At 43.8% G+C, this 10,746-nt stretch overlaps 1 protein-coding gene across 1 annotated transcript; it reads left to right on the top strand.

Annotated features, from left to right (window-relative positions):
* Positions 1-1,855: 1,855 nt before the first annotated feature.
* LOC109469375 (zinc finger protein 845-like) lies at positions 1,856-7,405 on the top strand. The gene is made up of 3 exons (XM_019767875.1): positions 1,856-1,955; positions 4,295-4,882; positions 6,528-7,405. Exons 1-3 carry the CDS (start codon positions 1,856-1,858, stop codon positions 7,304-7,306), a joined length of 1,467 nt encoding a protein of 488 aa, XP_019623434.1. The 3' UTR covers positions 7,307-7,405.
* The last annotated feature ends 3,341 nt before the right edge of the window (positions 7,406-10,746 follow it).

Below are 10,746 nucleotides of genomic sequence, written 5' to 3'. Positions count from 1 at the left end.
TAGAACGCCCGCCTGCATGCGCCGAGCAGGCTGGGTGACCTGACCTGCCGGACGTTCTTTAGCTCCGCCCATCACGCACAGCGCGGTCGTACGTACACTGAACTCAGCTCTTTGCCCGAGCGTTACTCTTGACACACTAGAACTGTTCTCAGGCGCCGACACTGTTGTTCTTCGGCAACACAAGCAAGAATTTTCGAACGAAAGCCGCCATAGTGGAAAATCAGATGACCTTTTGCCTGACCTTTTGCCACTCCAGCGTCATCATGGGGCGGTGACCCCGCCTGATGACCCAGCGTATGTCACCATCCATGAGAATCGCTGTGCTATCGTGGAAGGTGTCGGCTGTAGGACCGGCCGACTACGCCCTTCCGATATGTATCGATGGAAGGTGGTCCCCTTTTCACGATAGTTATCGTGGAAGGCGATCGCAGCCGCAGCCGCGGGCTGGATACTGGAAGGGGAAGGGCAAGGTGCAGCCGCAGCCGCGGGCTGGATACTGGAAGGTGCAGCCGCGGGCTGGATACTGGAAGGGGAAGGGCAAGGTGCAGCCGCAGCCGCGGGCTGGATACTGGAAGGGGAAGCCGCAGCCGCGGGCTGGATACTGGAAGGGCAAGGTGCAGCCGCGAGGTGGATGCTGGGAGGGCGACATGGGGAAAATGCCGCACCTGGTTGCAAGAACTGGATGCCGGGGAGAATGGCAGCACTTTCCAGGCTGCGGGTTGGCGGAACGTGAACGACAAGGGGGGGGTCGTGAACCACACTTGTCGTGACAGGTTCACATGCCGGCGAAGGATGTGTGTCACAGCTCTCAGTTGTAATACCTGACGTCTTAGTCTTTGGTTTCCCAGAAGACTTATTTATTGGACGCCGTCCCCCTCTTCTCAGTGATTCTACTTTAGAACAGTGAACACAGTCACTCCCAAAAGTATGGGGATACCAAGAGATTCTTTTGGCCCTGGATAATTTGGGAGGGTTATACAACCGAGACCTGCACTTGCGACAGAAAAACTTAGGATGAAGGTAAGGCCTGTCTCGAGCAACTTCGATTCCCCAAATTTCTTTGATTTTTGGAGCGTACAGCTCACAGTTTAGGGCAGACAGCTTCTTGTCCTTCTCAGCCTTAGTCAGATTAAATTCCCCACAGAATCTACACAGTCTATTGATTGTTCTCAATGTGTGAATCAACTACCCCCCCCCCAGAAGACATGATCCCACATATCCCTGTAGAACTTATTGATTGGAATTAATAGATGATCAATTTGTTACGATGAGGTAAGAGAAGTCCAAGAAGCGTTCTGATAGCAGCAATAAATCAAGTACTAGCTAGAAAAAATGACGAATTGGGGGCCTAACAAATATCGTATGTCACAACAGTGACGTAATGGGACTCGAAGTTACTCGAAGTACCGGTGTCGTAATTTGTGAGAAAACAAAAGCTATACGAAGAATAGACTATTGAAAGGAAACAAGAAACTGATGTAGTTTTGAGATCAAAATAATAGTATGGCAGCAAAACTGGGGAAGTAAGTGCAAAATGCACTAAAATTTACCGAAAATCAGAGCGGAGAAGTAAAGCCGGCAGTATCCCCTGTCACGACGGGCCGATAATGTTTATGTAATTTGAGCGGGAAATTGCCGGCGGGAATTGTTTATTGCGGTGGGCGGGGCTAAAACAGACCACACAGCTTATTTGGGCATGATTGACATCTTTATTACCAATCAGAAACCTGTAAGATGTTCCTAGATACGCTCGTAAATATTTACGTTGTCAGGCGGCGCCGCCATCTTGGATTTACTGCGCAGGCGCAAACCAAGAACCCGGAAGTGCCGTATTTGAAACTGCCGTGAGCAGCACATGCGGACGCACACAGGTGAGAAACCGTATCAATGTGAGGAATGTGACAAAAGCTACAGTCAGCTGAGTCATCTGAAGAGACACATGCGGACTCACACAGGTGAGAAACCGTATCAATGTGAAGAATGTAGCAGGTGCTTCAGAATGCTGGTTCACCTGCTGAAACTAAGCAGGATGCCAGCAAAAACAAACACAAGACTTTATTTTTTCACCATAAGAACGGTATCCTGGTGGAATAGTCTACCTGAAGAAGTGATTACAGCTCCCAGCGTGAACTGTTTCAAAACCAGATTTGATAAGCATATGAGACTACACCCTGCAGTATATAACTACAGAGCCCTGGATCATCCCATGCAACCTGAGTTGACTGTCGGCTGAAGCCAAGAGCGGCCCAAACTGGAAGATATTCCTACCTGGCCTGAAGGAATCTACATCTACATCTACATGAAGCTGTTAGAGATTAGTTAACTTTCTGTATCTAAGTTTCTCCAATAAATAGAAAAAAGGAAAGACTTGTCTTCTTTATTGATATTTTTCATGATGTTGTGTAAATTGCCCCTATGCAAATCAGCGCATGTAACATGAAACAATAAATTCAGTTATTAATGCATGGAAATGTAATTTGTTGGTTCGACTGCAATTCTGCAAGGTAGAGGTAGCTTAGAGTTAGAGATTTGTCAACTTTTTGCATCTCACTTTCAACAATAAAGCGCGTTATGTGCCGTATTGATTGGTCATCTTCGCTTTCATTTTCCATGCTCTACCCTTTTCCTAAGGACGTTGATTTCTCATATGCAAATCAGCAAACGTAACACGGTGCGTTCACATATATCTCGTAACTAGTCATCATCATCATTACGGCATCTCCTTCGCAAATATCTTTTTCCTAAGTTTTCTTCCTCTCTATTTTACTATAGTTGTATTAACTGTAGCATGGACAATCGTTTAAACTGATATAGCAGAAAAATTCAATATTCGACAAGGCGTCCGTAACAACAGAATCCAGGACCCTGGGTAATCAGGTTTGTCACCTCTGACCTTTGCCCTCGATTGGTTTGACCTATGCTGACGCTGAACCGCCATTTTTGAGACGTGCGTGTGGTTTCATTTATTTCTCTCCAATCTGAGGCGATTTCCATCTTACTTCGGCTCTGTATTAACTCTGGGCAGTTTTGAAAGACAGGTAAGAGGTTTGTTGACAACCTAAACTCTCAGTGTCGCGGTACCAGATACTTGAAGTGTGGCGTAATCTTAGAAATTCGAAGCTAATAACAGCCTTCGAGCGTTCTTTGTAAAATTGGGAAGCGCTAGACAAAATTGTTCCAAAGTCGTTGATGAAACGTTATATTGTTTTAAAATAGGTAACAGCTACAAAACATCGATTTTATTTATGGCTGGTCGTTTTGACTCAGGACTTAACGCTAGCTTTAATGCTTAAACAGTTTAGTTAAAGGAGGCGTTTGGTACATTTTTAAGACTATGATTGGCCATTTATTATGAACCTTTCATTAAATAAGATTACACAGTCTGCCGAAGCGACACAATCCCCATCGTATGCCGACAGTCGCCCCCTTGATCTTAGTTTCAATGTTGTTGTCTTTACAGTTATTGTCCAAGTGATTGTATTTTTATCTCATGATGTTGTCTGAATTTCAAATCGGCACATGAAAGAAGATACTATCTCTAGTTTCCTAATCAGGTAAAACCCGGCGGACCGGTTTTATCCACCCGCTCAGTCCCTATATAAACGCGTCCCTGACTGCTCTGTTTCTGTCAGTACTGACTCTGCAGCCGTGAGGATCTGTGTCGTCGTGAAAACATCGTGCAGTACTTTGGAGCGTCCGTGCATCTTGGTAAGTGCTGACTATTATTTTCTTTTTCTGTATTTACTTGCTATCAGTACTGCCATGTGGCACCTTGTTGTAGGCTACATTTCAAATCAACCGACGGAAGGTTTTGTGTTAGGTGCTTCATATAACGGGTGTGGAGCATATATATTGAATGATATTGGGTAAGTTTGAATTTTTCTCTAGTGTACCTGCTTTGTACAATACTACTGTAACAGTGGTGTACCCTTGTAGGATATGCCGTGTTCTGAATATGTTATGCTAGGTTTTAGGTTTTGAATGAACTGAACCTGATCAGTTGCATGTAATGGCATGTTCATATGCATTTGTCAATATAGCCGGTGCGAGTCTACACGTACTCCAGATTATCAATTCAATGAAATATATGACAAGTTATACTTTACAATGTTCCTACAGGGTTACCGTTTGACAAACATGGCAACCAGAGCTGAATCACACCTGAAACAAGAAGGGAGAGAGAGTGGGCGTGGAAAGCAGAATTCTCCGCGTTCCCACGAATGTAACGACTGCGGCAAGCAGTTTCGCTTCCTGTGTCATCTGAAGAGACACATGCGGACTCATAGTCATACAGGTGAGAAACCTTACCGATGTGAGGAGTGCAGCAGACAGTTTAGCAGCCAGAGTAGTCTGAAGGTGCATACGAAAACTCACACTGGTGAGAAACCGTACAAATGCGAGGAGTGCAGTGTGCAATTCAGTCATCTACATCATCTGAAGACTCACATTAGAACCCATACCGGCGAGAAACCGTACAGGTGTGAAGAGTGCGGCAAGCAATTTAGTCAGCTGGAAGGTCTACAGACACATATGCGGACTCACACAGGTGAGAAACCTTACAGATGTGAGGGGTGCAGCAAGCAGTTTAGTACGCTGTCAAATCTAAAGGTACACATACTGACTCACACAGGTGAGAAACCCTACAGGTGTGAGGCGTGCAGCAAGGAGTTTAGTCGACTGAGTGATCTAAAGAGACACATGCGGACTCACACTGGTGAGAAACCGTACAGATGTGGAGAGTGTGGCAGGCAGTTCAGTGTGCTGGGTAGTCTAAAGGAGCACATGAGAACTCACACAGGTGAGAAACTGTACAGATGTGAGGAGTGTGGCAAGCGGTTCAGTACGCTAAGTAACTTGAAGACTCACATGCGGACTCACACTGGTGAGAAACCCTACGTATGCAAGGAATGCAGCAAGCAGTTTAGTCAGCTGGCACATCTAAAGAAGCACATGCGGACTCATACAGGAGAAACCGAACACGTGTGAAAATGCAACGAAAACAACGATTTTACATCACGATCGACACATGCCCTGTATATATAGTTTGCTTAGAGCTGGAAGTACAGTGTAGTGTGTAAAAAGGCGAGAGTGCAGTATTTTTAGTATTTCGACAACCTGTAGACAAGTTTTCTAGTTGTCACGATCACGATCGCTGTATTCTCCGTAGTATCGTTATTAGATCTAGAAGTACTTCAAGTAGAGTGTAAAATACGAAGGAGGAGTGTTTGCACAATAGTGACAGAGATTCAACGTTCGTTTGACGTCTGTCAATTAGTTGTCTCCGGTTGTCTTAGTGTAGCATGATGTGAGTCAGTTTGTAGATCAATTTTTGTGACCTGAGCTCTTATTTACTGTTTCCTTTCAGTAGTGTACTCTCTACATGACTAAATTATAAAACTACCAATGCGTGGTCCCTAGCCTGTTGATTAGAACTAGACGTCTAAGAACTAACTTTCTTTGATTTGCTTTTGAATTTAGAGTTAGGTAGCAGCATATATCTTAGTTCTAGATGCACTTGAGCGTTGTTTGTTAAATGTTGTTTGCTTTTAAGTGGCCTGTAAGTAGCTGTAGGTGTTAGAGATTTATTAACTTTCTGCATATCAGTTTCACCAATAAATCAAAGCACGTAATGTGTTGTGTTCTTTATTGATCTTTTCTCCAAGGATGTTGTCTAATTTATCTCTATGCAAATCAACGTATGTGATATGATAATGTAACGTATTTTACTTTAAAAATTGCGACACGTAATATGTTGTTGTTTTTGTTGATCGCAAACTTTATTGTTAGTCTCCAACTCGGTCTCTTTTGTCTGCGAACGATGTTGTCGGACTCTTCTCAATGCAAATCAGCATGGTGCTTTCCTTTGTTTCGTAATCAAGTAAAACCCACCGGACCGGTTTTATCCCCCCACTCAGTCCCTATATAAACGCGTCCCTGACTGCTCTGTTTCTGTCAGTACTGACTCTGCAGCCGTGAGGATCTGTGCCGTCGTGAAAACATCGTGCAGTCCTTTGGAGCGTCAGTGCATCTTGGTAAGTGCCGAATTTTCCAGTATTTTCTTTATCTGTAACTTCAATGCGGCATATATTTGTAGGCTAATTTATAAATCGACGGACGAAGAACATTTCATGCTTGGCTCTTCATGCTAATCTGGCTTTTTGAATCAGTATCATTTTCGATGATCGAAACCAGGTTTAACGCCACACAAACCCAACTATAAATTTCTACAAACTAAAACCGATACATGTAACTGAAACGTTTAAGTGCAATTGTCAGTATGGAAGTTATACACCATATAAATTTCGCGATCCCATTGAAGCTGATATATTTATTTAAATGAAAGATTTATTTTAACTTCTGCAGGATCAGTAGTAACATGGCCGCCAGAGCTGCATCTCATGTGAATAAAGAGAAAGTAGAAAGTGGAGGTGGAAAGCAGGAATCTCCGCGTACCCACAAGTGTAGCGAGTGTGGCAAGGAGTTTCGTTACCTAAGTCATCTGAAGCAGCACATGCGGACTCACACAGGTGAGAAACCCTACTGGTGTGGGGAGTGCGGCAAGCAGTTTAGTACACTGAGTAATCTGAAGACACACATGCGGACTCACACAGGTGAGAAACCGTACAGGTGTGATGACTGCGGCAAGCAGTGCAGTACGCTGAGTAATCTGAAGAAGCACAAGCGGACTCACACTGGAGAGAAACCATACAGATGTGAGGAGTGCGGCAAGCAGTTTGCTCAGTTATCAACTCTTAATAGACATTTGTGGACTCACAAAGGTGAGAAACCGTACAGGTGTGAAGAGTGTGGTAGACAGTTCAGTGATCTGGGAGATCTAAAGAGGCACATAAGGACTCACACAGGTGAGAAGCCGCACAAATGTGAGGAATGTGGGAGGCAGTTCAGCAGGCTGGGTAGTCTGAAAAGACACATAAAGACTCACACTGGTGAAAAACAGTTCATGTGCAAGGAGTGCAGCATGCAGTTCAGCAGACTGTATCATCTGAAGCAGCACACTAGAATTCACACTGGTGAGAAACCGTACAGGTGTGAGGAGTGCAGCAGGCAGTTCAGCGATCTGGCTAATCTTAAGAAACACATGAGAATTCACACGGGCGAGAAACCTTACAAGTGTGAAGAGTGCAGCAAGCAGTTTAGTCAGCTGTCAAATCTAAAGACACATGTGCGGACTCACACCGGCGAGAAACCGTACAGATGTGAGGAGTGTGGCAGAAAGTTCACCAGACTGAGCTGTTTAAAGAGACACGTGAGGACTCACACAGGGGAGAAACCGAACATGGCCTAAATGCAACAGAAGCTTTCGTCAGAGTATCAACCAGAAGCTTTCATCAGATTGCCAACATGAACACCCATATCGACAAAAGTCTGTCAACCTGTATGTAGAGATAGTGGTATCGTTTTAATGCCAGTACTGTCTGGTTTTCTTGTGTTATGTTTTTGCCAAGGTATTTACTGTTTTTCTATTAGTAATGTACTGTCTACAAGACTCCGTCGTCAAGTAAACAATAGCGGTGTTTTAATATCACGATCGGTGCAAATACATGCTTCGTAGCCTGTTGATTAGTGGTAGAAGTCGTGTTTGTAATACGAAAGTGTACTATTTAGACAACAGTTAAATGGTAGGACACCGTTCGTTAAACCCTAATGTGTCATTGTCCGTCTGTTAACTTAGTCAACTACATGTACAAGTACAAGCATGTAAATATACTAGATCCGTAGCGTAAGTATGTTATCAATTCATCGAAATGTAGTTTTATTTGTTTTAGTATCTGTAAATATACTTGATTTTTAGCGTTTAGTTATGTTTGCATCACATTAATGTTGTTTGTGAAATGTGAAGTGAAAAAAATGTGTTCCTTTTTCTAATGTTCTGTTAACTAAGGATAGCTGTTAGAGATTTGCCAAGTTTTTGCATCCTAGTTTCAACAATAAAGCGCGTTATGTGCCGTATTTATTGGTCACCATCGCCGTCATTTTTCCATGTTCCCTGTCCCCATGCATTTTACACTGTAGACCAGTGTGTAACTTTGCTAGAATAGTATGCCAGTAAAAGAATGGAATAGCAGTTACCATGTCTCCCATTTATGTGAATCATATCGACTCTTTACCCTGTATATCAACGTTATGTTAGTTTTTTAAAGTAGAAGTAGTAAGTCAAGTAAGCAGACCGTATAAGTAGAACTCCATGTTAACATAATCATAGCCTTAAATTCACCCCATTCTGTATCCATTGTTCTTTTCCATGTCTGTTTCCAATTAGCCCTCTGGCACGAACTTGCAATAAAGAACTCGTTATATCTCGTAACTAGTCATCATCATCATTACGGCATCTCCTTCGCAAATATCTTCTTCTTTGCTATAATTGTATAATAGACAATGTTTAAACAAATCCCCTGTATCCGACAGGGCGTCCGTAGCTACGCATCCCGGGTAATCAGGTTCGTCACCTTTAACATTTGCCCTCGATAGGTCTGACCTGAACCGCCATTTTTGAGCCGTGCGTGTGGTGTCTTTTTATTTCTCTCCAATCTGAGGCGATTTCCGCCTTACTTCGGCTCTGTATCAACTCTGGGCAGTTTTGAAAGACAGGTAAGACCTTTATGCCAAAAAATAGTTACTCAAGCAACTGGATATGATTTTGAAAACGTCAGACGTTTCAGCTAGTATCCACTAGCTTTCGTCAGTGACTGAGAGACCAGAGGGGAAGGAGGTTTATATACACAACCTGTTGATTGATATGCAAATAAAGTGAAGACAAATTTTTTGGAAGTCGAAAAAGGAACAAAAGTCAGACAAGTCAAGACAAGATGATGCAAATTAGTCTGAAAGCTCCTGTTATACAGGACAGGAGCTTAAGTGTTGTCTGTCCTCGGGGCTGGGAGTGCCAAATCCCAAGTGCCGGAAAGATCGACCCGTAGCCCCCCTTCCCTGTTGAGGGTGGGGTTGTACATTCTTTCATAAATTGCCTCTTCAACACCCCGTTCCCACCAGCGTGTTTCGCGGTCTAAGACATCCGTGGACTCGAGTTTGAAAGAGTGACTCTGGTTGTGTTGTAGGTGGTGGAAAATAGCTGAGGAGTAGCCGTTGGCACTAGGTCGGCAATGTTCTTTGTACCTTACTTTAAGCGGTCGACTTGTCTCTCCAATGTAGGTGTTGTTACAATTGGGCTCCTCACATTTGAGTCTGTAAATAACATTCGCCTTGGTACCCTTGTGAGGTCGGTCCTTAGGGTGTACCAGTCTTTGTCTGAGGGTTGAGTGAGGTTTGAAGTTAGTGGCTATGTTGAAGTTTTGGAAGATCCGTCGGAGTTTCTCAGATACTCCTTCTACATACGGAATAGTGATGTTGGCCTTGTTTTTGTTGGTCAATGGTTTGCACTTCTGGGTTTTCTTAGACTGATCTGAAGGTTTGAGCGCTTTGTTGAAAGTCCAGTTTTGGTAGCCACATTTAGCCAGGGCACCTCGGAGGTGTCTTTGTTCGTCCGTTTTGGCTTGGTCTGAAGTGACAATGTTGTCTGCACGATGGAAGAGAGTTTTGATCACTGCTAGTTTGTGTTCCAAAGGGTGGTGGGAATCAAAAGCCAGGTACTGATCAGTATGGGTTGGTTTCCTGTACACTTCGAAACGAAGGTTACCATCTTCCTCTACGATAGTTTTGGTGTCTAGGAAAGGGAGCATGTTATCATGGCTTGGCTCCTGTGTGAACTTGATGTTGTCATCTATCTGGTTGATGTGGTCAAAGAAGTCAGCAGCTACCCTCTTTTTCAATCTGCACCAAGTGTCATCTACATATCGAAACCAGTTGGCCGGGGGAGTGTCATTGAAAGTGCTGAGGGCTTTGGTTTCAAACTTCTCCATGTACAGGTTTACAACAATTGGTGAGACTGGTGATCCCATAGCACAGCCGTGCATTTGTTGGTAGAACTGTCCTTTGTAGGTAAAGTATGTGCATCCTAAGCAGAGTTCTAGTAGCTCACAAACTTGGTCAACGGATAGGTTGGTTCTATCTGCAAGTGTATCATCGGCTTCCAAGGCTTCCTTGACTACTGACACTGCTTCCTTGGGTGGTATGGAGGTGAAAAGTGAGCTCACGTCATACGAAGTGATGGTTTCATCATCCTCTACATGAATGTCTTTGATTTTGTTGACAAAGTCGGCACTATTCTGTACATGGTGCTGAGATTTCCCCACTAGTGGTCCTAAAATCTTGGCTAGAAAACCTGCTAACTCATAGGTGACAGAGCCTATACTGGAGACTATGGGTCGTAGAGGGACACTTTGTTTGTGGATTTTGGGAAGGCCGAAGAAGCAGGGGGTTGTTCCGTTGTGGGATTGAGTTTTAGGTAGGTGGGGCGATCCAGAACTCCTTCAGTTTGCAATTTCTTGAGAGCTGAACTGATTTTCCCTTTAAACTTGTTAGTGGGGTCCTTTTTCAAGGGCGTGTAGGTGTCTTTGTCTCCCAATAGGTCCTGTACCTTCCTGTCGTACTGCTCCCTGTCTAAGACTACTGTGCATCTGCCCTTGTCTGCAGGAAGAAGTCGATCTTTCCGGCACTTGGGATTTGGCACTCCCAGCCCCGAGGACAGACAACACTTAAGCTCCTGTCCTGTATAACAGGAGCTTTCAGACTAATTTGCATCATCTTGTCTTGACTTGTCTGACTTTTGTTCCTTTTTCGACTTCCAAAAAATTTGTCTTCACTTTATTTGCATATCAATCAACAGGT

Source organism: Branchiostoma belcheri, unplaced genomic scaffold (assembly GCF_001625305.1).
Source record: "Branchiostoma belcheri isolate BF01 breed outbred unplaced genomic scaffold, Haploidv18h27 scaffold200, whole genome shotgun sequence".
Taxonomy (NCBI): domain Eukaryota; kingdom Metazoa; phylum Chordata; class Leptocardii; order Amphioxiformes; family Branchiostomatidae; genus Branchiostoma; species Branchiostoma belcheri.
The sequence above is the reverse complement of the archived record's forward strand: the minus strand, read 5'-3'. Positions and strand labels throughout refer to the sequence as shown.